We start from the raw sequence: 27824 nt of genomic DNA, 5'->3' as shown, positions 1-27824 counted from the left end.
GAAAGTCGATTTAACTTAAGGTAAGGGTTAAGTTTAGGGTTAGGTTAAGGGTTAGGGTTAGGTTTAGGTTTAGGATTAGGTTAAGGGTTAGGTTTAGGGTTAGGTTAAGGGTTAGGGTTAGGGTTAGATTAATAGTTAGGTTTAGGATTAGGTTTAGGGTTAGGTTTAGGATTAGGTTTAGGGTTACGTTTAGGGTTAGGGGTTAAGTTTAGGTTTAGGGTTTACAGCGTGCTTCTGTCTCCACGCTGTTGTCGCCCTGTTGATAACGTCAGTGACACGGTTTAGTCGGGCGCGGTTTTGGCGTTCGCCCTTTTGTCGGTGAACCCTTAGAAAGTTACCAACCGGTTCTCCCGAATAGCTGCGAACTGGCTGAATCCCACCACTGGTCCAGCATGAATCCAAAAACTCTGAAGACAAAACTGCTAGTTCCAGTGACTGACCTAGCTTGGAACCTGCAACATCGTTTGCCTTCATTCATGATATTTAGTATTGTTCATAATTTTCCTCCTCCTGTTTTAAACCGTTGTAATGAACACTAGACTAGATTGGGTCACCAGCCTGTGTTTTTGTGTTGCCTTTTTAGGTGCAGTGTAATATTATGTGCCTTGCAAGCAGAGCTCACAGTGATCAAAATGGTGTATGGTGAATTCTTCCACAGACCAGGACAAGATGAGGAGCTGGTCAACTTGAATGTTGGTGGTTTTAAACAGTCCATTGGTCAAAGCACACTGCTCAAATTTCCTCACACAAGGCTCGGGAAGCTACTCAGGTGCCATTCAGAAGAGGCAATTCTGGAACTTTGTGATGACTACAGTGTGGCAGACAAGGAATATTACTTTGATAGGAACCCTTCTTTGTTCAGATACGTGCTGAATTTTTATTACACAGGTAAACTCCATGTTATGGAAGAACTTTGTGTCTTCTCCTTTTGCCAGGAAATAGAGTACTGGGGGATTAACGAACTCTTCATTGATGCGTGTTGCAGCGGTTGGTACCAAGAGAGAAAAGAAGAATGTCCTGATAGAGAATGGGATCAGAGAAGCCCAGGTGGGAGTCTAGATTCTTCTGATGATGAGACCTCTTCCATCTTTGAGAAGGAGCTCGAGAAGTTTGATCAACAGTGGCTTGGAGAGTTGCGCAAGAAAATATGGATCCGAATGGAGAACCCTGCGTCTTGTTTATCAGCCAAACTGATTGCCGTGTCTTCCTTAAGTGTGGTCCTAGCATCTATTGTGACTATGTGCATTCACAGCATGCCAGAGTTCCAGAAGGTGGGTGTCAATGACAAAGAGGTTGAAAACCCAATCCTGGATGTTGTGGAGCTGATATGCATCATCTGGTTCACCTCTGAGCTTATAATCAGGTTAGCTGCTGCTCCAAGTCAGAAGAAGTTCTGGAAGAACCCGCTGAACATCATTGACTTTGTATCGATCATTCCATTTTATGCCACTTTGGCTGTCGACACCAAAGACGAGGAAAGCGAAGATATTGAAAACATGGGGAAGGTGGTTCAAATCCTGCGCTTAATGAGGATATTCCGAATATTGAAACTAGCACGGCATTCTGTTGGATTGAGGTCTTTGGGGGCAACCTTAAGGCACAGCTATCATGAAGTTGGACTCCTGCTTTTGTTCTTGGCCGTTGGGATCTCTATTTTTTCTGTTCTGGTCTACTCAGTGGAAAAAGATAGTGACAGTTCAGAGCTGAGTAATATCCCTATTTGCTGGTGGTGGGCCACAATCAGCATGACTACCGTTGGCTATGGGGATACCTTCCCAGTCACCCTTGGGGGAAAGATCATTGGCACAAGCTGCATTATCTGTGGAATATTGGTGGTCGCTCTTCCCATCACTATCATTTTCAACAAGTTTTCGAAATACTATCAGAAGCAGAAGGATATTGATACAGATCAGTGCGACAACACTCCCAAGGAAAAGACAAACGATCTCCCTTATTTTAACATTAGGGATATTTATGCAAAAAGGATGCACTCCTTTATTTCTAGCCTTTCTTCCATAGGAATTGTAGCCAACGATCAAGATTCAACCGATGCTTCCAGTATCCAAGATCTTGATGATGTTTATAACGCAACATCTTTGCAGAATGGTACAGGAAAATGAGTTGAATCTCTCTCTCTCTCTATTTCTTTTACGGTTTCCTTCTAATATCAGCACAGCTTTTTTATAAAGACCACTTAAATCTCAGGGTGTTTAACTCTCTGCCATATTAGGGCATTCTTTGCTCTGAAGATGTCGCACATTCTTTACTGTTTAGATGAGGCTTAAGGATAGACAGATGGTGGTTTAGCTTTTGACATGACATAGGAAAAAGGGGTTGAATGCTTGTTTCTGGACTTAAAATCAGTGGTGGGTTGCTAACCCGTTTACTACCAGTTCGCTCGTGCACACGAGCGCAATGTTTCTGTGCATGCACAGAAGCGTGGGCAGGTGGGTGGAGCCTCCCGCCGCCCCCACTACCAGTTTGGCCAAACCGGGCCGAACTGGCAGCAACCCACCTCTGACTTACATGTATTAAATTGAGGTCTCCAGAGAAAGGGAGAATTGTGTGCAAGTAGGAATTGTGTGCCCCAGTGAGGTGGAATTCTAAGATGCAGATATTCTTGGGAAAGTAGAGATGAAAACCTGCTAATGTGGGTTACAGTTGCTCTTAACGTCAATCATGGGTGCCTGCTAGCACAGAAACTCCTGTTCCATAGAGAGGCTTCAGCCATACTTCTGTTAGTCCCAAAGGCGCTTTTCCAAGAGGCACCGTCCATTCTGGAAGGATTTCTTCCCTACCATCCAGCCAGAGCTGAAGAAGCTTCTTGGATGAGAAGCCAAAAATCTTTAAAGAAAAACCAGAAAGTCCAGTTGCCTCTTGAAAAATGCACCTTTGGGACAACCATGACCTGGATGGCTGAGAACCTCCATAGGGATACCTTTGTTAGGTTTCCTTAAACTTACAAAAGCGTCAGGTGTTAATCAGCAACCCCAACTGAAGAGATAGGTTTCATCTCTGCTTCCCATTTATCAGTGGTGGGTTTCAAAATTTTCTCAAACCTACTCTGTGGGTGTGGTCTCCTTTGTGGGAGTGGCTTGCCGGCCATGTGACCTTGTGGGAGTGGCTTGCTGGCCATGTGTTTTCTTTCTTTCTTTCTTTCTTTCTTTCTTTCTTTCTTTCTTTCTTTCTTTCTTTCTTTCTTTCTTTCTCTCTCTCTCTCTTTCTCTCTCTCTCTCTCTCTCTCTCTCTCCTTCCTTTTGTCTCCCTGTCCCTTTTTCCTTTTTTCTTTCATCTCTCTCTCACTTTTTCTTTCTTTTTTTCTTTCATTCTTACTTTCTTTCTCTTTCTCTCTCTGTGTGAGTCTGTCTGTCTGTCTCTGTGTGTGTGTGTGTGTCAGTGGTGGGTTTCAAAATGTTTTGGAACCTCTTCTGTAGGTGTGGCCTGCTTTCTGGTGGAACCTTTTCTAACTGGTTCGGTTTTCTAACCGAACTGGTGCAAACTGGCAGGAACCCACCTTTGCCATTTATAAAATGCAGTGTATAGCTTCACATTTATCTTGCGAGATGTGGACATCAAACTTGCATGCCTGACCATGAGAGATTAATACATTATACCTCCTAAGCAGCCCCTTAGGCTTCTGTTATGCTGTTTGAATCTGCTTTCTTGCGCATCAGATTGTGGTAACGATGGGAGCGTCAGGTTGTCATTTCACTGACCTGGAAATTTTTACATAAGGTCGCTATGAGGATCCTCAAAGCCATAGTTTGTTTACCAAAAAGTAGGATCCAAATCAAAGTCTCATGATTACTGAGAATAAACCACATAGTGTCCTTTGAATCAGCAGAGCAGAACTATGTAACTATGTTCTTGACCTCTCCTTAAAACCTCACCTTTCCATCCATTCACGTGAATCTGGTCTTCCATGGCTATTTCTGCCTTGGCTACTGGGGAGAATAGAATAATCCTTGGCAACCAAGAGCCGAGGTGGCGCAGTGGTTAAATGCAGCACTGCAGGCTACTGCTAGATCAGCAGTTCAGCGGTTCAAATCTCACCGGCTCAGGGTTGACTCAGCCTTCCATCCTTCCGAGGTGGGTAAAATGAGGACCCGGATTGTTGGGGGCAATATGCTGACTCTGTAAACCGCTTAGAGAGGGCTGAAAGCCCTATGAAGCGGTATATAAGTCTAACTGCTATTGCTATTGCTATTGTTTGGCTTTGGTTGCTCAGGAAGAATAATGAGCTCATGGAAGAGCTCCCATGAAGTCAATATTTACATTTCTACGCAATAATGACCAATTCCACCATTGGTCCAGGTTCTGGTCTCCATGTTTGCATCCTTCCTACTTCCTCCTAGTAATAGAGCAGCTGCTGTTGTCACTACTGTATGTCACAACGCAGCCCATAAAGGCAGAGTTGCTTGTCAGATTCTAGGTAGCCCATTGCCTACTGTTGACCAGGTATCGCAAGTTGCCAGCTGTGGCTCCAGGACCAGAAAAGAATGGAATGGTAGCAGCGGTATTTGCAGTACAATAGTGCCAATTACATGGGTAGTGGAAAGGCAGTTCATCCAGACAGCCTTACTGAGAGTCCCAGTGGCTACCTAGCAGGGGTGGGTTTCAACCGGTTCGCAGCGGTCCCTGCGAACCGGTTGGTCGGTGAACCCGGAAGTAAGTAACTTCCGGGAACGGCGAAGGGCCCACCCGCGCGCCTGCGCTCCTTACCCAGTTTTGACGAGTTCTGCGCTTCCACGCATGCGCAGGACGCATACAGCGCCTGCGTGATCCTCCTCCAACCGGTTGGAACGGGGCGAGAAACCCACCCCTGCTACCTAGCCACATAGAATAGCTGCCCAACCTGACCTTCTTATGTGATAAGAAGAACCTGGGGAGAGAACAGGAGACTATAGGAGTTTTGAGGCTGACCTCTTTCTTTTATTGATGAAGCTCAGTTGTGCCTCTTTTACTACTCTGGATCCAGAGGTGGTATTCAGCCGGGTCGGACTGGTTCAGGTGAACCGGTAGTGGCGCTCTGCGGGTGGTCCCATTCACCCCTGCCGGCTCTGTGCCATCCTATTTAGCCACATTTTCTAAGCGCACAGCTGGCTGGGGAATTCTGGAAGTTGAAGTCCACAGGACTTAAAGTCGCCAAGGTTGAGAAACACTGATATAGAGCCTAGACACAGAACTCACTTCTCACTTACAAAGGAGTAAGTCTTAGTCAACCCTTAATATTAGAAGCAAGATTGAGAACCAAGGTAGATGGCTTTTGAGGCCCCTTCCAAATTATGCCTTTATCCCTTTTTGTACTTTAGATTGTAATAATCATCTGCTGCAGGGATCTTTCCTGCTATTTTAGAGGCAAGCCTTGCTTTTGAAATGCAGATGAAATACGGGTTTCATTATATTTATTTTGTGGATGCAACTTTTAAGGTTGTTTTGTACAGCACGAACAGATGGAAGTTGTAAATGGTTCACTGGAAGTGGTTCAGTTTATGAAAGCAGTTCGTCGTTTCCCTGCTTTTTGTTCACTCGGCTGGTCTGTCAGTCTGAAAATGCAAAAAACCCTTTCGGTTTTTCTTTTTTTTTTAAAGTGAGTTTGGGAAATTTGATTGAGAAAAGTGGTGCAATAACACTGGCTTCTTGAATGTCGCAATTCATTGGGTGTTTATTCCCAGCATTTATCCATAATGTCCTCGGCTTCCTCCAGCAGATGTTGAAAAAGACTGAAATCTATTAGAAATCTGGAGAAAGTCCTTTCAGAGGAATTGATAGCTTTTATAAAACCATTACCTCTTTTTTGATCCTCTTGTTCCCTGATGCTCTCTTTTTAAAAGGCCTAAGTAACCACATTCTGCAATTTGTGTAATTTAACAGGGTTTATAAAAAATCCCTGTGGCTGATGTGAAAGGATCCGTTGGGTATGCCTCTTAGCATTATCAGTCATTTAATCGCAATGAAGTGAAAATCATTAAAAAAGTCAGCTACATCCTGCATTGTGCTCACTTTTTTAAGATCCCTTTCTCTTTCTGTTGTCTTTGAACTTTTAGGATTAAAAGTCGTTTTATCCAATGGAATTAATAAATCAGAAGTCTCCTGCAGTAATATTCATTGTAGAAGCTTACTGTATACACTTGAGAATACTTTTCAAAAGAGCCTGAGGAAAATGATTAAGTAGAATCATTAATTGTTGTATCTTAGTTCTGTTTAGGGGTGCGGTGGCTCAGTGGCTAAGACACTGAGCTTGTCGATCAGAAATGTCGGCAGTTCGAATCCTTAGCACCGCATAACGGACTGAACTCCTGTTACTTGTCCCAGCTTCTGCCAATCTAGCAGTTCAAAAGCATGTAAAAATGCAAGTAGAAAAACAGGATCCACCTTTGGTGGGAAGGTAATAGTATTCTGTGTGCCTTTCGTGTTTAGTCATGCCGGCCACATGACCACAGAGACGTCTTCGGACAGCGCTGGCTCTTTGGCTTTGAAATGGAGATGAGTACCACCCCGTAGAGTGGGGAATGACTAGCACATATGTGCAAGGAGAACCTTTACCTTTAGTTCTGTTTATATTTTTATTACGTTTTATTAATAGTATTGCTTAAACGAATACATACATACATACATACATACATACATACATACATACATACATACATACATACATACATATATTTGTTTTCTGAGGTTTTCGCGGGTGTTAGTATGTAGGTCTTTGGTTATTCGGGTTTTCTCCCGCGTAAAATTGGAGGGGAAACACAAACCCCCAACCAATCAGAACCCAGCCAAGCTCCCACCCAATCAGCTCAAACCCCCACTGGCAGTTAAAAGGAAGAAACAGCTGAGATCTCACATTGCTCCTGAAAGCACGAAGCCTGAAGATGGCGAATGAGACTTTGTTGAAACGTCGCCAAGACACTTCCAATTTTACGCGGGAGAAAACCCGAATAACCAAAAACATATATACATATATACATATATACATATATACATATATACATATATACATATATACATATATACATATATACATATATACATATATACATATATACATATATACATATATACATATATACATATATACATATATACATATATACATATATACATATATACATATATACATATATACATATACACATATACACATATACACATATACACATATACACATATACACATATACACATATACACATATACACATATACGTATACATACACACACATACATATACATATACGTGCGTGTGTGTGTGTGTGTGTGTTGTATTTGTGCTGATAAATAAATGAAGGGAGACTAGTATAGATCTATTTCAAGCTATTTAGCTCTCATCAGCTAGCCATACCCTTACTGGGATTCGAATACACATACATACATACATACATACATACACACACACACACACATACATACATACATGCATATACATACACATACACATACATACATACATACATGTACATTATTTTGAAAAACTGCTGTCAAGCATCAGGGAAATCAGGAGATCGAGACAGTTCAAATGGGTATAAAGATTTATTGCAAGTGTAAGCTCTCTATAGGGATCTGAACTACTAATGATCCAAGCAAATTGGTGGTAGATAAGGAATTCATGGTGGGCTGGACTTAGATCTCTTGTGGGCACGAAGGGACTCATGACTGATGACGGTTTGATTCCTCCCTCGGGCTCAATCTGGTTGTCATCTACAACTTTATACGGGTCTGTGACTACTGTAAAAAAAGTTTGTTTTTATAGGAAAGGCTTCAGATGTCTTCAATCCTATTAATAAATCAATCCATTGCTAAATAGCGAAACACTTTTGCATTTCCATGGAAAGGATGGGGAATTTGCTGGCAGACGAGGCTCCAGCCTAGGATATTGCTACACTCAGCCCGTACCGTGATATTATTATCAACTATTGTTCACGGTCCCTTGTCTTTTTACGAGGCATTTATGTGTCTTCTTTGAACCTGGAAGCTGGGCTCTCCGGAGAAATCATGCAGCTAAGTTAAGTGGCAACAACAGTGCGTTCCTGCTTGCTCCATAGTGCCCTGTTGCTCTCTGTTGGCTCCTCCTGAACCTAACTGTATATTTTTTCTGTGATTTGTGTGATTCCTGTTGAGTCCAGGGAAAGATTAAAGAGGTGTTGGAAATATGGTCTGAACATCCAAACCTACCCTAAAGCATCTTTTTGGCTTCAAATTCAAAGCCAAAATTCAAAGTACATCCCTATTTCAAGTTTATCTTAAACAAATATTTAATGCTATTTCCCCCCCCCCCCCTTTTCATTAATGTTACTTGTTGAGTACTGCATGAGATTTGAAGTATCTTCATCTCTCTAGAGGTCCGCCACAGTGAGGCTTTATTTATTAAGGGTTTTAAGACTGCAATATAAGGTTTTGAGAGAATGGGAGATGATACCACATTGGAAAGTATCCAAAAATACTGTTTTTCACCATTTTTAGCCAGTGATAAGTAATTGCTTTGGGAATTGGATACGCTAGTAAAAGTTATTTATCTTTTGAGCTCATGCTAACTCACTCATTGAACAGAGCCACATTTATCTCATTAAGCAATAGGAAAAACATACTTAGGAGTAAATTATGATAGAATTGGTGCCTCATCGGCAATTATTTCAGTTCTGCTAGGCTTTCTTTTAAAGACACCGCTATCTCTGTAATTTGAAAGTAGGAAAGACTCCCTTTCCTACTTTCAAATTACAGTCTCTTTGAAACTGAATGTCAAGAAAATAAGGTTTTGTTATGCAATAGCAATAGCAATAGCAGTAGACTTATATACCGCTTCATAGGCCTTCCAGGCCTCTCTAAGCGGTTTACAGAGAGTCAGCATATTGCATACTGCATATGTGCAGTAAATGTTGCTATATTTTTTCTCTTTTATCCTCTGCCCCTTATGCACAGGGACACGCACACACGCACACACACGCACACACACACACACACACACACACTTACATATTACCTTTTTGCTTCAGCGGTTCCAAGTTGTGTACACAACCAAGCGCAATACAAAACATAGTAGATTTTTTTAAAAAAAAATTCTGGAAGCAATAACAAACCATAACAGCACAAATTTGCTCCGGGGATGCGGTGGCTCAGTGGCTAAGACACTGAGCTTGTTGATCAGAAGGTCGGCAGTTCGGCGGTTCAAATCCCTAGCACCGCGTAACGGACTGACATAACGGAGTGAGCGCCTGTTACTTGTCTCAGCTTCTGCCAACCTAGCAGTTCAAAAGCATGTAAAAATGCAAGTAGAAAAATAGGGACCACCTTTGGTGGGAAGATAACAGCGCCTTCGGTGTTTAGTCATGCCGACCACATGACCACAGAGACGTCTTCGGACAGCCCTGGCTCTTCGGCTTTGAAACGGAGATGAGCACCGCCCCCTAGAGTCAGGAATGACTAGCACATATGTGTGAGGGGAACCTTTACCTTTAATCACCAAAGATTGTGTGGAAAAGCCAGGTTGCACCTATTCTCCAGAAGGCTAAAGAGTCAAGGTCATTAACTGGTATACCAAAGTCCCTCTCTGAGCGGGCAAATGTGTAGCAGATATTAGTAGTAGCATACACACCAGAATGTTTTTGCACCCCTGAGAAAAGCATCTTGAGTATATCTGCTTCCCAGTTCAAGAGTTCTCTTTGATCACCATTGGTAAACCCAAATTCCTTTTAAGAAGAGACTAAAATTAGCTGTGTTGACACTCAGGTGGCTTATCGTCGTTTTGAAAAGTAAAGATGCAGATTTTGATGCCAAGAACCCAAGAGAACAGAGCGGGATTGTCAGCTGCAGTCTCCAGTTACGAACATTTCCCCATTTCCGCCATAGAATTTGTCCCGAACTCTTACTTAGTTCCCTATTCTTTGTGGTTGCCTTCTATATATATATTGACTAGGGATAAATTTTCCTTTGTGTGGTGAGGTTGCATATGTACTGTAATTAATGGATCGGGTACTCTGTGGTTATGGAACCCTTTCAGCTCCCGGGCTTGATACATTATGCAGTATCTTCATCTAGCTCTAGATTCTATGAAGAATGCGATGAAACCCGACCCTGGGATGATTGACACCCAGACATTTTGTTCTCACCACCCTCAAATCCCTGCTTAGATTTTAAGGACCTTTCCGCAGGGCTGCTTTCAAATTGTTCCGCTCTGCTCCCGAAGTAGAGATGATAGGCTGCTTATAAGGATTTGAATGGTGTCGTTCCTCATTGTGCAAATAGGGCACGAAGGTTAGCACAATGTCCCCACAGGAGGACACCCTTTACATTAGGGGAGGAAGGTGGAAGTCCAGATGCTATTAAAGTGCCAGTGTTTTCATCCCCATAGCCACAGATTGCAAGTGCTCCACCCAGGGGTGATATTTACTTAACCTTCCCTACTGGTTCGAAAATCTGAGCGCATTCGTGCTCGCTTCACTCGCACATACTGCCTCCATGCATGCACTAAGCAGAGGTGGCATTCAGCAGGTTATCACCAGTTCTGGAGAAGCGGCCCTGCCCCATTTATTCTCTGCTTCTCGAGTCCCAGCTGATCAGGAGGAAATGGGGATTTTGCAGTAACCTTCCCCTGGAGTGTGGAGGGAATGGAGATTTTACAGTATCCTTCCCCTGCCACGCCCACCAAGCCATGCCCACCAAGCCATACCACACCCACCAAGCCATGCCCACAGAACTGGTGGTAAAAAAATTTGAATCTCACCACCTGCGCTAAGCCTTCTGCGCATGCACTTATTGCTTAAAAAATGAGCCTAAATGAGATGCCGTAAATCTGCGGCAAGCGGGCGGGGCTGCCCACGATTTCAGCTACCGGTTCGGTCGAATCGGTCCGAACCAGTAGAATACCACCTCTGGCTCCACCCCATGTGACTTGTGTTATCCTATGTATAAGATTGGAACTTTTAAAAAATCTGCCATCCATGTGTAGCATTGATAGCCTTTTTCATTTTAATGACGACAGCCGTTTATATCACCACTGTCTAAATTCTAAACGCATCTGCTGAACTGGGGTGCAAGCGGATCTAAAATGATCCCAGTGTTTCCTGCAGGGACCAGCCAGGCAAGGAATCTTCCACTAAAAAATATAATCTTTAAGCATCAAAAAGCCTAATTTTTGAGCCCTGTTTATTTTTGGCCATTGCCCAGTAATCTCCGCAGATAACATCCCTTTGAGCTGAAAAAGTTGCACTTTGTACTGTTCTATGAGTTAGTCCTATTCAGAGTCTCCTTGCTATAAAATAATGTCCTTTGTTTGGGCTGTGAGGAGCTCTGAAATTATACTGAGATAAATGCCTATTAAATGGCAGTCAGAAGTGTTTTCAGGAGATAGAAGACAGTCACTTTACTTCTGATAGCTTGAAATGTTGAAAACAAGGGCTAAAAATCACTGCGCACACTGCTGCAGTTTCTAAATTTAGAGGAAAGCAGTGAATACATCTGTGCTTAATTGTGCAAGATTTATCAGTTTTTGTCCTCATTGTGGCTGAAAGAAGATGGCAATTATATATGCACACACAATGTGGGCGTGCATTCTATCTACCTATCATCTATCTTCCATCCATCCATCCATTTTAAAAGCCTTTCCTAATCTATAGAGCTGAAGAAAAGCAAATCTCCTTGTTTTCAACTCTTAGGGATGAAGCACCTGAGGCCTTTTGCGATGTTGCTCAATCACAACTTCAAGGTTAACATTGTTAACATTGTTCATAATGGCCTTGTCTGCATCCAGATTGGAAGTTTTAACGGTTCCACCACAAAACCGCGGAGTACAAAATCGTGCTCGACGAAAGCGCGCATTTGACGTCATCACAGCGCGACGAAAACATCGCGCTGTGATCGAAAAATGTAAAAATAAAGCAAAAACCTTACCCTAACCCCCCCAAACCTAACCCTAAACCTAACCCTAAACCTAACCCTTAACCTAACCCTAAATCTAACCCTTAACCTAACGCTAAACGTAACCCTAACGCTCTAAACCTAACCCTAACCCTTAACCTAACCCTAACCCTAAACCTAACCCTTACCTTTATGTGAATCGGCTTGCTTTAATTTTAATTTTATTTCAATTTTTAATTTTTTTCATCGCGCTGTGATGACGTCACATGCGTGCTTTCGTCGAGCACGATTTTGTCCTCCGCGGTTTTGACGGGTCACGGTTTTAACTATCTGCAGTTGTGGGTGATTTCAGGAGTAGGATTGTACTGCTTTGGGTGAACCAGTAACTCTGACTATCAGCTGGGAGCAAACTGGTTCTCTCCAACTTAAGCTGGGCCCACCCCTGTGCTATACTCACCTATATTCCCTTTGCTGAAGCCCAGTTGATAGGCGCAGCAGAGTGGATTGCCATGCCTCAGATGTTTTCCTCCCTAACAGTAATGCGTAAGGTGATTTCTTTGTAAACTGCAAAGCGTGCGCTCAGTAAACCGGTTGTTAAACCAGTAGGATCCCACCCCTGGTGATTTTTCTCCTGACTCTACTATCTCCAAAATACAAATTTTAAACACTTTGTGAAAACTTTCACAGTTATGCAACGCTAATCTCTAGAAATAACCCACTTATTTTAAAACTTTACTTGGACTTGGTTAACTACTTTGAGTATACTTTGTTTTTAAGCTAAAGAAATAGACATGTTTGGGCAGTAAGGATAAGGAGATGCCTGCACAGAATTATTTTCAACAAAAATAATTACTTTTCCTTTAGATTAGCCCTGTGTGAGACTCCCATTTGAAGTTCCTGATTTACTTTATCCCTGTTGGCGGGTTTCATCTGTTCTGATTGGTAATCATATGAGAATATAGTTGGGGCTGCCTCATCCCAGTTGTCACGTTCCTTTGCCCCCCCAGCAGGTAAGGAGAAACAACATTACAGAGGAAAACCATCTGTGTGCACAAAGGATTTAAAATTCCTGATCATGTAGCGTTTAAATCATAGCAAAAGCCTGTGTGCATAGAATAGTCTTTTCTTAATTAATGTTACTCCCTGCTGTAAGTGTAGAGGTGCTCCAGGAATGCTAATGCCCTCGATCCTTACCAGATTTCAAAATAGGTGCAAAATGTTCAACCCTCCCCATTCCCAAAGGCCCTAAAGGGATCCTTAGGAGTTGCTTAATCTTTTTCCACTTAAATTGAAGGGAGGAAGTCTGGTTCTTGAAGGCACCAGTGTGCTGTCAAGACGTTTTCCTTGATACCCACTGTTTAAACAGGTTTTTTCCCCCTTTTAATTAAAAAGATTATTTTAATTTTAAAAGTAGGTGGCTGTCGTGCTGTAAGGCTAAATGTGAATCTGCAGCATAATATTTATTTGCAACATACAAATATTAACACAGTGGAATAATGGAAATGCCTCTGAGGGTAGGACTAGTTTGACATGTAGTAAATTGGTATGTATGTGTTTTAAAATGCCAGGCATTTTGTAAGCAATTCTCTATGCTAGCCCTTTTCTCCATGAACTAATCAGAAAATTCAAAGTGGGCGCATGGTCTCCCCTAAATGTCTTCCTCAAGGTAAATGTTTGATTCTTCCTGCATATACTAGTTGTTGGATAGAAGTTGGGTAAATAAAGTTAAAGACTCTTGTATATCCAAGAATGGATTGGATATGAGTTAGACTGAATAACAGTCAATTATGTGTGGGAGTAGAATAAGATTTGTGAAAGTGGAGGTGTGATAAGAGATGCAAGGCCATTTGACAGTATACTGTTTCCCTCATAAACTGCACGAAAGAAAAAGTCTGGGTTGAGTTATATCATAATATAGCTATCATCTATCAGCTTTTCCTAACCAGACACTTGTTTGTTATGTATACAGGGCAACCCCTTGTACAGTATTTGTAGCTTGGAATTCTGGAAGCTGAAGATCCTCCTTGTCCCCCTCCCCCCGCCCCCACGGGTGCAGGATCTATTTCCCACCCCCCTAAAATTTGTCCACCCAAAGCAGCCACCATAATGTTGGATTGTTCTACTATTCCAGAGACTGTCTTGGAAGGAATTTGCATGAGTGGAGAGTATATTCTCCAGTTCTGTTTTGCTGTAGGGAAGAGTCTGTTGAGGACAAAGGGAAAGAGTGAATAGCACCATGTACAGTAGGTACATCTTGGAAATTTCCCACTGATGCAGAAACTTCTGATGCAGTCACATTTTCTGCTGATTGTGAGCTGTTGGTAAGAGAAATAATTTTGGAACCGATCTCATTTTAGTTGATGCCAAAATAGCCATTAGTATCGCTTCCTTTTATCGTTTAGGATGCTGATTGCCAACAAAATTCTTCCTTTTTTTGTAAGCTTCAAAATGTTTAAGTCATGTTGCTATGTTTGTTTTTACATCATCATCAAAACAAAGGCATTGTGGGCTGCAGCTCAGCTCCAAAATGAAAAGAGAGAAAAAGAAGGCAATATTTTCATGTAGACAAATTATAAGATTTCAGACCAGCAAATCACATTAATTTAAATAAACTAAAATAAATATATGAAGAATACTTCTGATGGCTTCTTAGAACTATCTTGGTTGGGTGCATGAACAAAAGTATGAATTGAAAATAAATCAATCAGGTACTCTAAATAGTTGGGTTTCACAAGGAAAATAAACAATTGTAAATGATACTTGTAATCCTCACTTAACTACTGTCCTCTTTACCAACCATTCACAATTGTGATGGGGCTGATAACTTTACAACCAGTCGTCACATTTACAACAGTTGCAATGTTCCAGCAGTTGTGTGATCGACACTTGTGGAGTTTCACAGCCAGGTTGTGATAGGCAAAAGCCAATGGAGAAGACTATGAATGGAGAAGTATAAACATATAGTATATATATTTATATACTATACCAGTGTTTCTCAACCTGGCTGGGGAATTCTGGGAGTTGAAGTCCAGACATCTTCAAGTTGCCAAGGTTGAGAAACACTGTACTATACTATAAGTATACAGATAAATTATATTTCCTTACTGCAGGTCGACCACAACTGAGCCCAGAATTTCTGTTGCTAAATGAAACACTTGTTATAGAAAATTTTGCCCCATTCTTGCCACACTTGTTAAGTGAATCACAGCATTGTTAAGTTAGTAACACGGTTGTTAAGTGAGTCTGGCTTCCCCATTCACTTCGCTTGTGTCAGAAACTCACAAAAGGTGATCACATGACCCCAGGATCCTGCAACCATCATAAAATATGAGTCAGTTGCCAAGCACCCAAATTTTGATCACATGACCATGGGGATGATGCATAAGTGTGAAAGATTGCCATGGGTCACTTTTTTTCAGTGCTGTTGTAACTTGGAATGGTTCAGTGGTGGGTTTCAAATATTGTTCGAACCTACTCTGTGGGTGTGGCCTCCTTTGTGGGAGTGGCTTGCTGCCCATGTGACTGGATGGGAGTGGCTTGCCACCCATGTGACCGGATATGAAGATGCCGACGACACTTGTCAGAACCACCTTAAATTACCTCACACACAGCACTGGCATGCATAAGAATATGATGTAAACTTGTTTTTTAAAAGGCATCTTTGGTTTGCGTTAAAACAACTTCAACACACGCAATGTTCTGATTGCACCACAAACGCAGTAGTCATCCTTACCTTTCACAGAGGCACTGAGTTTTATAAATATGAGCATGATAGTGTAGAATAATCATATCCAAGGACCAGTGGTGGGTTTCAAAAATTTTTGGAACCTCTTCTGTAGGTGTGGCCTGCTTTCCGGGTCCACTGGTGGAACCTCTTCTAACTGGTTCGGTAAATTTGACGAACCGGTTCTACCAAATAGGTGCGAACTGGTAGGAACCCACCTCTGGAATGGTTGCTAAGCAACTAATGTCAGGGTTCCAAATAGTATCCTCCATCAAATAAGAATCCAAGGCTAGAAGTTCCTCAAAATTCAAATTTATTAAAGAATTAGTATAAGTTGAGGACTACCTATAGTTTATTTTTTCACCAATTTCTTATGTTTATTCACCGTATAATCTGCAGTTGGTCTTAGAAATGGCAGCCACTATACTACAGCTTGCTATCATGTTTTTGTTAACTTGTGACCCGTGACTAACGAGGTTGATTCTTAATTACCTGAATTGCCTGGATTCAACTAGTAAAGACACTGATCTTTTAATCAAGTGTCCAACCATGATTAGGGCATATTGTAAGTGGACCTCAGTTCTTGTATTTGCATTTCTTAGAAAACAGACCATGTAGCCCTGTATTTATTTAAACCTGCTAAGAGCTAACTTAATGGTATGTAACATTTCTGTATCCAGGCGGCTGGATCACAGTATAACCGCTAATTATCGGTCCCTGTCAGTCTGTATTTATCTGCGCAAAACACTTAGAAAAGTGCTTTGACAAGCGCAGTACAGCTGCAGCTTTGTCCTCGGAGTATTAAAGCAGCCAAGGTTTGCACAGCTGTCTTGAAGGCTGGACACTGGCATTTTTCTCAGCAAAGCAAAATGGTTCTGTATTCCTTTGCAAGTGGAAGCAGTTGTGAGCAGTGAGCCTGGGAAAGGACATATTTGCATCAACAGTTTGAAAACTGATATTTTATACATGCTGTCATGTATTAAAAATTCGCATTGACCCAGAGAGGCTGCCAATAGAAGAGAACGATCGTTGGTACTTACCTGAACGTCGATTCTACTGATCAAAGCGGGAGGTGCTACCAGTGGGCTATCGTCAATCCTGATTGGTCCATAGACTGAGAGAAATTGCTGCAGCCACGCCTCTACTCCTTCTGCCCAGTTCCTTGAGGTCATAGGGAGTAAATTTGAAAGAAATATCACAAGGGAAAAAAACTCCTCCCCCCTAAGCCGCTATCTTACTTAGGGTGGGAAGATAGCACCTCCCACTTTCCTCATTAGAATCGACGTTCAGGTAAGTACCAATGGTCGTTCTCAATGATGAAGAGTGGGAGGTGCTACCAGTGGGACGTACCCAAGCTGCTGTCCAAAGGGAGGGAATAATTCAGGACTCTGTAGCGGCTGAGGAGACCACTACCTGCTGCAATACGCTACGTCTGAATGATGCTTCAGCTGACACATAAGTGTCCAGTCTGTGGTGTCGAATAAATGAAGTAGGAGACGCCCTACAGATATCCTCAAATGGCGCTCTAGTCGTCCATGCCGCTGTGGTGGCCGCACTACAAGTAAAATACGCGGTGATACCCTGAGGTGGGACCTTGCCTTTAGCTTCGTACGCCAAGGAAATAGCCTTAACCACCTACCTATTGTGTTTGATGTCATCCTTGCTCCCTGCGTGGATGGTTGAAATGACACCAGAAGAGCTTCTGACTTACAAAACGCAGCCCTTCGCTTAAGATAAAATCTTAGTGCCCTACGGACATCCAGCCTGTGCCAGAGACGCTCCCTAGTGTGAGACGGAGCTGGGCAAAAATTGGGCAACACTATCTCCTGTCTCCTATGAAACGGAGTATTAATTTTGGGTAGGAAGGCAGGATTTAATCGCAAGGTTACCCTATCCTGGTGGAAAATACATAAATCGTTACAGAAAGATAGCGCCCCAAGCTCGGAAATGCGTCTAGCCGATGTTATAGCAATTGAAAATGTCACTTTCAGAGTTAGAAGCTGAAGGGAGACCGAGCAAATCGGTTCAAAGGGAGTGTCCGTCATAGCCTGTAGAACCAAAGGCAAGTCCCATGTAGGAAACCTGTGTATAACCGGGGGGGGGGGGACACAAGATTGGCCGCCCCTTTCAAAAATCTCCTAACTAAAGGAAGATGAGATAAGGGGACCTGACCTTCACCTGGCAGGATAGTGGACAGCGCCGCCATTTGGCGTCATAAGGTGTTGAATGCTAGACCCTTGTCTAACCTGTCTGGCAAAATACCTAAAACTTGAGGCACCGAAGTGTCCTCTGCAGCAATGGATGCCGCTTCGCACCACTTCACAGACCACGTCACATTATATATTCTAGTGGTCGATGGCCTCCTGGCTGCTTCCAAAGTGGAAATGACCCTATTAGAAACCTTGGCCGTACTCAAAATGTCCCTTTCAAGTGCCAGGCGGTTAGTTTTAGCCATTAAGGCTCTGGGTGAATTAATACCCCCTGGCACAAGCAAATCTCTTCCTTGGGGATCTTCCAAAGTGGAGACACTGACAGTTGGATCAAGTCCACGTATCTATCCCCCCTGGAACCCCAATACCTGTTCTGTTGGAATTCAGACTCAGAGGGACAGAAGAAATGTCATCTGCGATACAGCACAGGGCGGGTCTCTTGGTGTTTAGTCACAGATGGGAGAACTTTCTTTTTCTCCTTGGTCTCAACCAAAATGGGATCCAAGGATTCACCAAAGAGGTTTCCGCCAGCATATGGTGCTGATGTTACGTGAAACTTCGACATTATCAACCTGCCAGATTTTTTAGCCACAGGAGACGTCTTGAGGCTACAGAGGCAGACAAAGCTCGAGAAGCAAATTTAACAGGATCAAGAGTGGCATCCGCAGAATATTGGGACGCCGCAATGATCTTAATGAGATCTTTCATTATGCGGGCGTCCTCCGGGGATGTGCGCTCCTGTAATTGCTGCAACCACAACAAGGTAGTCCTATTGAAAAAGGAAGCTGTGGCTGCTGCCTTAATGGTCCAAGCTGAAGCCTGAAAACCCTTCCTGATGATGAGTTCCGCTTTCTTATTCTCAGGCTTCAGCTTGTCCGCTACATCTCCTGCCACTACCGCTGCTGAGGAAGATAGGGCTGCGACAGGGGTGTCAAACGTAGGAACCTGGAGAGCCTGGGAAAAGGTCTGCTCCATATTATAGAGCTTCCTGTCATTTACCTCAGGATTTGAGAATGTGGCAGGTTGGGCTCACTGACTCTTGACCACCTCCAGAAATAGACGTGGAATTAGTACTTCTTCTTTGTCTAGGGATGTCTTGGCAAAGATAGTTTGCGTTAGATCAGGGGTGGGTTTCAACCGGTTTGCGGAGGTCCCTGCGAACCGGTTGGTCGGCGAACCCGGAAGTAAGTAACTTCCGGGAACGGCGAAGGGCCCGCTCGCCCGCCTGCGGTCCTTACCCGGTTTTGATGAGTTCTGCGCTTCCATGCATGCGCAGGACGCATACAGTGCCTGCGCGATCCTCCAGGGGCAGCTGGAGCGTCAGGCAGACGCTAGTACGCATGTGTGCACTGCGCGCGTACACGAGGACGCCGCCGGCCCCGTTCCAACTGAACCAGTTGGAACGGGGCGAGAAACCCACCCCTGCGTTAGATCCTTACAAGAATCTGGAGCGGGAGTAGAAGAGCCTCCGCCCAGCTTAGCTGTAGATTTTGCCTTGCTTAACAACTGTTTGAATAGAGAAGGCTGAAAGAGACCAGCCAAGGTTGGGGTGTTCTGCGTTCCTGAATCCTCATCGTCTGACATTACCAGCCTGCACATGGGCTCCTCTCCAGTCACTGACCCCTCACTGGCTAAGGAGGGCGATCCCGGAGCATCGCCTTCCTCTGGTGGATGGGCCACCTCAGAAGCCTGGGAATAATGATGTATCTTAAATTAAATCCTCAATTATTCATTCCCTCTTCCAAATGAATTAATATTTTTATTGTAATTTTAAAAACCCATGGGAAATACATGCACAAATTTCAAAAAAGTAGATATACATATACCCCATCCCAACAGTTACAGGATATATACACATTCATTTTAATTAGCTAAGTTACTACAGGCAAAGTCAAAAAACCCAATATGTGAAATGGATATAAATCTGTCTCTCTCTCTCTCTCTCTCTCTCTCTCTCTCTCTCTCTCTCTCTCTCTCTCTCTCTCTCTCTCTCTCTCTCTCTCTCTCTCTCTCTCTCTATCTATCTATCTATCTATCTATCATTCTATCTATCTATCTATCATTCTATCTATCATTCTATCTATCTATCTATCATTCTATCTATCTATCTATCTATCTATCTATCTATCTATCTATCTATCTATCTATCTATCATTCTATCTACCTATCTATCATTCTATCTACCTATCTATCTATCATTCTATCTATCTATCATTCTATCTATCATTCTATCTATCTATCTATCATTCTATCTATCTATCTATCTATCTATCTATCTATCTATCTATCTATCTATCTATCTATCTATCATTCTATCTATCTATCTATCTATCTATCTATCTATCTATCTATCTATCTATCTATCTATCTATCTAAAATCTACCTACCTACCTACCTACCTACCTACCTATATTTAATAATTGATCAATTTATGCATAAAACTATTCTTGTGAAATATAAAATCTATGCCAAGCAATATCTTTTTTAATTAGTAGAAAAAAATAGCATTTTAAAAAGCTATGATTTTTTAAAACCCAGTCTTTGTTATAAAAAGCAGTATTACTTTTGTAGTCTTCAATACGAGTCTCTTGGGGTGCAAAACCCCAGAGAACCGCTAGGTGGCAGGCAGTATATATATATTTTTTGCACCTCTTTGCTGCTATCTGGTGATTCTTTAGAAATTTTATAGCTTGGCTTTGATAATCTTATTGAAAAGGGGGAAATGTGATTAGTGTGCTGTCCATTGCTTTCTTTGTAAATGAAAGTTAATATACTTGGAAAGAAAATGTTAATGTCTCTGATGTATGAGAATCTGAAAAAAACCATTTTAGGTGAGCAGAATGAGCCAAAAATTGTGTGTGATTAAATGTCTAATGTTGTCTTTTCTCAGTATTTTTCTTAACATTTACAGGGCGGGGCATAACCTTTTCCTAGGGGGTCACAGCAACACTTGTAATAACAACACAAATAATTCATACACCATTCGAAAGCCCATCAAAAACTGAGTTTATTGACACGATTTAATAGTCAGTATGACCACCATTAGCCCTTCGAACAGCATTCAAACGAGGTGGATAAGAACACAACAAATCTTCAAACAGTTCCGTTCGATTTTCCAGATTTTTCAACACAGTTTCCAAATTCATTCTCAAAGTTTCAACCGAATATCGATTTTGACCTTGCTCCTGAATCATCAGAGCTTCCACTTCATCCTTAATTATGGCCCCAATGTTCTCTGCCGGATTGAGATCTGGCGAATTTCCCGGCCAGACGTCATTGCCCCAAAATTCGACATTGTTTTCCTTTAACAATTGCTGACATTCTGTCAATGATCCTTTGTTCTTCCGAATCGAATTTTCCAGCCATTCTTAAAGCAAATTTAACATTTAATAGCTCATTCAATTCAGTTTTTTATGGGCTTTAAAATGAGGTGTCGCGGAAGTTGTAAACTGCTGTCGATCTTGCTGTGACCCCCTAGGAAAAGGTTATGCTCCGCCCTGTACTTAGATTAAGTACCTTACATGTCTAAACATTAATAAAGGCCATCATTCGGCATGACAACTAATAGAGACAAAAAGGGAAGAAAAATAAGTGACTGGCATCCCATAAATATTGCTTTTAATAAATATTAAAAGATGAAATTTATTTTTTTAGACGTTTAGAGCAGTGTTTCTCAACCTTGGCAACTTGAAGATGTCTGGACTTCAATTCCCAGAATTCCCCAGCCAGCGAATGCTGGCTGGGGAATTCTGGGTGTTGAAGTCCGGACATCTTCAAGTTGCCAAGGTTGAGAAACACTGGTTTAGAGTTTCCAAAGGATTCCCTAATAAAAAAAAAGGTAGGATGTAGAAATTTAGACACATCACCCTTTCTATGACTTTGAGAACTTAGTTTTAAATAAATGTCACACAGGATGTGCACTTGACTCAGTCTGTGAGGCTTTGACGGATAGCAAAGTTTTGCGCTCGATTGAATCAGCACTTAACAAGAGCCAAAATTGACCATTAGGATGAATTGGAAAATTGCTTTGAAATTCTCATGGCTGACGACAGCTCTAAAATTAGGTCCCAATTTGTTCAGTGGGCTATGCTTGTGGCCTGGATGGCTTTTTAAATTTGAAGTTCAAAAGCAGGGCACTCTGATTCATGTCTGAAACTAAGTAAGAGGACTTTAATCTTTGTCTCCCGCAATGATCTGTGCTGTGCATTGGATATTTTCATTGAAGCGCTAAGTCACACATCATTGGAAGCTTTTCCAATGCGACCAGGAGGTGTAAGGAATGTAAGACAGTGTTAAGAACCACAGCAATAAACAAACAAACTGCATGTCACTGTGGCACATTAGCCTCTTGCATTTGCTGTTGGCTTTAGCAATAGCAATAGCAGTTAGACTTATATACCGCTTCATAGGGCTTTCAGCCCTCTCTAAGCGGTTTACAGAGTCAGCATATCGCCCCCACAGTCTGGGTCCTCATTTCACCCACCTCGGAAGGATGGAAGGCTGAGTCAACCTTGAGCCGGTGAGATTTGAACCGCCGAACTGCAGATAGCAGTCAGCTGAAGTGGCCTGCAGTACTGCACTCTAACCACTGCGCCACCTCGTAAATAGTTTTGCACCAAATTCATTGGGGTATTAGCTCAAGGAATGTTATTAATGGTTTGTCGCAGAGTTAGCCAGATGTTCGGATTTAATATGGCATTTTTGTCTAGCTATTGAGTCCTTCCCAGTGAAAGCGGCTTTTGACGTGCAGTCAGGGGAGGCAGGAGGAGGCAAGAGAACCACGTGCCTCATCTACATAAGGAATTTTTCGGCTTTTAACCCTTGCTTAACTCTGCTCGAGTGATCATAAAGATAGACTAAATGAGGCACGTGGTTCTCTTGCCTCCTCCTGTAGAGGGCACTTTTTTAGAGGCTTTTTTAAACAGTTAAGCACTAAGCAGAGTCATCCACTGTGACTCTGGCAGCAACTAGCTCAGCTTTTTTCCTTTTACATTTTTTTTCTTTTCATGATGACAGCGGTGAGGCTCTGCCTCCCCTGACTGCACGTCACTGGTCCTTCCCAATTATTATCGTCATTATTTTTATACGTCCTTTCCATTTCATTTAACTTGGTTAAATCCTATTTTCAGTCTCTTAAGTACATAAACTTACGTACATAAACATAGGCAGATATTACTTTGTCTATACTTAATGAATAGTTTGGGTTTTTTTTAGCCCAGATCTTTAGTCTGCAAAGAACAACAGCCCAAGGTTAGCATTAAATCCCCGTAGAACAGGGGTGTCAAACTCGATTTCATTGAGTTTGACCTTGGGAGGCAGGGTGGGGGTGGCCGGCTATATGTCACTCATGTCAGGGGTGCCTGTGGCAGGGTGGGGTGGCCGGCTATACGTCATTCATGTCAGGGGTGCCTGTGGCAGGGTGGGGGTGGCCGGCTATACGTCACTCATGTCAGGGGTGCCTGTGGCAGGGTGGGGGTGGCCGGCTATACGTCATTCATGTCAGGGGTGCCTGTGGCAGGGTGGGGGTGGCCGGCTATACGTCACTCATGTCAGGGGTGCCTGTGGCGGCCCGAGAGCTCTGCCACCGAAAATGGACTGTTTCCAGGGTGGCCCTGAAGGTCAAATCTAAGCATCCCGCGGACCGGATCTGGGCCCCGGCCCTTGAGTTTGACACCCCTGCCCTAGAATGTTTAAACCAGCAGTGGGATTCATTTACTTTCCCTCCTGGTTCACAAATGTGATGGTGCGTGTGCGCTTGTTTCATTTGGATGCGCCACGTCTGGGCATGCGAATCGCCTTCTGTGCATGCGCAAAGCTTGCACATAATGTTGGTGTGGGTGGGTGGAGTCTCCAACAGCCACCACTACTGGTTTGCCCGAACAGGGGAGAACCGGCTGAATACCACCTCCGGTTTAAGCTAAAGGCAGATTTACACATCGCCCAGTCCAAGATTTTAAGGCACACACAGTTTTGTTCAATAGTCAAGGACCTGTGGACGAAGCAGTAAAGCATTCTCAGGTTGACGTATCAAGTGTCAGAGCTTCCAGATAGCTTGGTAAGTGTTGTAGATAAGACAAAGAGGCTGGTTATGCCAGCATTTAATTCTCAATGCAAAGGCTCAGATATTGGAAGTTTTAGGTTCTGATCATAGTTGTGAAAGAGTAGCTTACTCAAGAGCAATAATCTACATCCGGGTAGATCACTGCTGCCAAGAGGTTATTCCAAAAAGCTCTCCCTGCAGGTGTTTCTGTGGCAACGACATTGTAGGGATGTTGTGCAGAATCAAACTTGCCCAGGGATCCACCTGGCCATTGCTCATCTAGTTCAGATGTAGCTCGGTCCCCCAAAGTCAATGGCTAACTGGAAAGTCCATTGGTGAATTCACTTTTTAAAAAACCCAGAACACCTGTAAGATTCCTCATATTGTGCTGCAGCTGCAGTCAGTCAAGCAGGATGCTGCAGGTCAGGATAAAACATTGTAAAGTTCCATGAATTTCAGTGGGAACAATTAGGCATCTGTTGAATTCTCATCCTGAAATCAATAGAATTTGAAAGTACTGTATTTTTCAGAGTATAAGACGCAGCCGAGTATAAGATGCACCCAGGTTTTGAAGGCGCAATTTTTAAAAAAAAGGAGGTAGGTAGATAGAGGGAGAGAAAAAGAGAGAAATATAGTAGGTAGGTAGGGAGAGAGAGAGAGAGAGAGAGAGTAATTAGGTAGGTAGATAAAGGGATAGATAGAGAGAAATAGAGAGAGAGAGAAATACAATAGTAGGTAGGTAGGGAGAGAATGTAGATAGGTAGGTATGTATGTAGAGGGATAGAGAGAAAGAAATAGAGAGAGATAGAAATACAGTAGATAGGTAGGGAGAGATAGAGAGTAGGTAGGTTGGTAGCTAGATAAAGGGATAGAGAGAGAAATAGAGAGAGAAATACAGTAGGTATGTAGGTAAGGAGAGAGAATGTAGATAGGTAGGTAGAGGGATAGAGAGAGAAATAGAGAGAGATAGAGAGAAATACAGTAGATAGGTAGGGAGACAGTAGGTAGGTTGGTAGGTAGAGGAATAGAGAGAAAAATAGAGAGAGAGAAATACAGTAGATAGGTAGGGGGAGAAAGAGTAGGTAGGTAGATATATAAGTAGCTAGAGGGAGAGAGAAAGAGAAATACAGTAGATAGGTAGGGAGAGAGAGAGAGTAGGTAGGTTGGTAGCTAGATAAAGGGATAGAGAGAGAGAAATAGAGAGGGAAATACAGTAGGTATGTAGGTAAGGAGAGAGAATGTAGATAGGTAGGTAGAGGGATAGAGAGAGGGAAATAGAGAGATAGAGAGAAATACAGTAGATAGGTAGGGAGACAGTAGGTAGGTTGGTAGGTAGAGGAATAGAGAGAAAAAAAAATAGAGAGAGAAATACAGTAGATAGGTAGGGGGAGAAAGAGAGTAGGTAGGTAGATATATTAGTAGCTAGAGGGAGAGAGAGAAAGAGAAATACAGTAGATAGGTAGGGAGAAAGAGTAGTTAGGTAGGTAGGTAGATAAAGGGATAGAGAGAGAGAAATAGAGAGAGAGATAAATACAGTAGGTAGGTAGGGAGAGAGCGTATGTGTAGGTAAGTAGGTAGATGTTTCCAGGTGTATTTATCCATGTGCTGGAGAAGGAAATAGCTGACAACCTAAAACTCATCAACCACTTTCCGAAAGGGAAAAAAGGGGTTTGCACACTGCAAACCTCCCCCAAACGGCCCTTTTTTTTTCAAATAAAAGGCATGAATAGCCTTGGGAGGGGGGCTTGCAGAGTGCTCCTGGGGGTGGGGGGGGGCAAAAAAGAGCAAAAAATGGTCCGTTTTTTAAAAAAATGCATGCATAACCTTATGGAGGCTTATAGAGTGTTGCTGGGGGCTGGGGAGGCAAAAAACGGTCCATTTTTTGCTCATTTCTGCCTTCCCCAGCCCCCAGGAGCTGTCTGAAAGCCTTCATAAGGCTACGCACAGCCATTTTGGTGAAGGGAGCGGGACTTCAGGAGACAAAAAATGCTGTATTCGGTGTATAAGACGCACCCATATTGTCAGCCTCTTTTTAGAGGACAAATAGAACCAGGAAAGATTCTTTATATACCCAAACAGCATGTGAATTGGAACAAAGGTGGGTTACTCCCAGTTTGGCACGGTTCAATTGAACCGGTACTGGCGATTTGACCTGGGTCACAGAACTGGTAGCGACTCAGGCTGGCCACGCCCCATAACCAGTTCCCTGGTCTTTTTTGCTGTCACTGGCATGGTTCTCTGCAGGCACAGAACAATTTTCAGACAACTGAACATGCGCAAGCAACCCACGGCTGGTGGGTGCGCGAAGCAAACCGGTACAAACCAGTACAGGAGCCCACCCCTGAATTGGAAGATGTCTGATCAGTAGTATTCACAGAGGGGAAAGGTTTTCCTAACAAAATAACAGTATTGTGATAAAAGTCTCTTTTTCTATGTGTGTAGCAAATCTCTCTCTCTCTCTCTGTCTCTCTTTCTCTCTCTCTCTCTCTCTCTCTCACACACACACACACCAAAATTAAAAAACAGAGCTTGCAGTGGAATGCTGCAACATTGTTTTTTGTCAGAATAAGGAAAGGAGCAACCTTCTGCAAATGCCCCTTTATCTGACTTTGAACAGCGTAATCTGATCTAATATTTCATAGTTGAATTTTGGCTGTGTTGCATTATTTTGTGAGGTGAAAGAGAAAGGGAGCAGACCAGGGCTGAGCGGTTTCATTATAATATTATTCTAAAACAGCATTTTAGCTACTGTAGCCTCTCTGAATCATTGCATTGTTAAGGAGGAAAAAAAAACACAACCTTGTGTAACCTCTATAAAGTCCAGGCATTCAATAACTAGAAGGAAGGAAGGAAGGAAGGAAGGAAGGAAGGAAGGAAGGAAGGAAGGAAGGAAGGAAGGAAGGAAGGAAGGAGGACTGAGGAATAGTCATATTCTTTAGGGACACAAAGAACGATTAGAACCCCATTAGAGCCAGGGTGGCACAGTGGTTAGAATGCGGGATTATGGGCTAATTCTGCCGACTGCCAGCAGTTCGATCCTCACCGGCTCAAGGTTGACTCAACCTTCCATCCTTCCATGTTCGGTAAAATGAGGACTTAGATTGTTGGGGGCAAGTCTGTAAACCACTTAGAGAGGGCTATAAAGCACTGTGAAGCTCTATGTAAGTCCTAAGTGCTATTGCTATCAGCAGGCCAGTGTTGTCGTTTCCAAGCACATCCTTGACTTGTGTATAAGAAAGTTGACTTTGAAGAAACCAAGCCTTATCGTTTATATATGTATATAAGCACATGTGTATATATAGATGTGTTGTGTGTGTTTGTCTCCCTCATTTAGAACGTGCATCGCTAGTCTCTTCGAAGACCCATCTGTGAATGAACCTATCTGGTTACCTCGGGCACTAAGCACAGCCAAATGAATCCATGTATTGTTGACGAGATGCTTCAACAACCCAACTAAATCAGGATGGTTAAAGGCTCTCTCTCTCTCTCTCTCTCTCTCACAGCACTAGGGGAGAAGCAGTAAGTGGCAAACATGAGGCACTATTAGCAAATTTCGCTACTGCTTAACTGTGCATTTGCTGCTGCGGCTTCCTGCCAACTCCCATTCCACCCTAAGCAAGCCATATGTACCATTAATAGCCTCATTTTATACTATGGGCCAGGGAAAGAATTTATACGGAACCCAGCTCCCCCACGTGACCTTCTTTTCATGTTCCCTCCTCCCCGTGAATTAACGAAGCACCAGCCCTTCGAGCCCCTCCAAACACTCCCCCCCCCACTTCCATCATGACTTTGGCTGCTGGATGACAATGACGATACTGAGAACTATGTATTTGCTTGCTGCTCTTCTGCTTCTTGTTGTTACCAATGTCAATAAAAACCGAAACTTCAGCAGGGGAACTCTGCAGATATCTCACCCAACCTCTTCGCAAGAAGGAAAGGCTACCTCAACACTAATAAAAGTTTTGAAATGAACAATTTCCCTCGGCGAGTGTGAGTGG

At 42.8% G+C, this 27824-nt stretch overlaps 1 protein-coding gene across 2 annotated transcripts in view; it reads left to right on the top strand.

Moving 5' to 3' along the window:
* KCNS3 (potassium voltage-gated channel modifier subfamily S member 3) overlaps positions 1–27565 on the top strand; it is a 29885-nt gene extending 2320 nt beyond the window's left edge. The window contains exons 2-3 of one of the 2 annotated variants that reach the window (XM_087715171.1): positions 584–2106; positions 27158–27565. In XM_087715171.1, coding sequence (XP_087571297.1) covers positions 633–2106; positions 27158–27195 — 1512 coding nt within the window. In that variant the 5' untranslated portion in view covers positions 584–632 and the 3' untranslated portion in view covers positions 27196–27565. Of the gene's footprint in view, positions 1–583; positions 2121–27157 lie in introns of those variants that run through there. The other variant, XM_087715172.1, reaches the window with a different exon arrangement.
* Positions 27566–27824: the final 259 nt, after the last annotated feature.

Source organism: Thamnophis sirtalis, unplaced genomic scaffold, assembly GCF_051295495.1.
Source record: "Thamnophis sirtalis isolate CommonGarterSnake01/CBP01778 unplaced genomic scaffold, rThaSir2_p1.2 scaffold_5, whole genome shotgun sequence".
Taxonomy (NCBI): Eukaryota; Metazoa; Chordata; class Lepidosauria; order Squamata; family Natricidae; genus Thamnophis; species Thamnophis sirtalis.
This window is presented reverse-complemented; position numbering and strand designations above follow the sequence as displayed.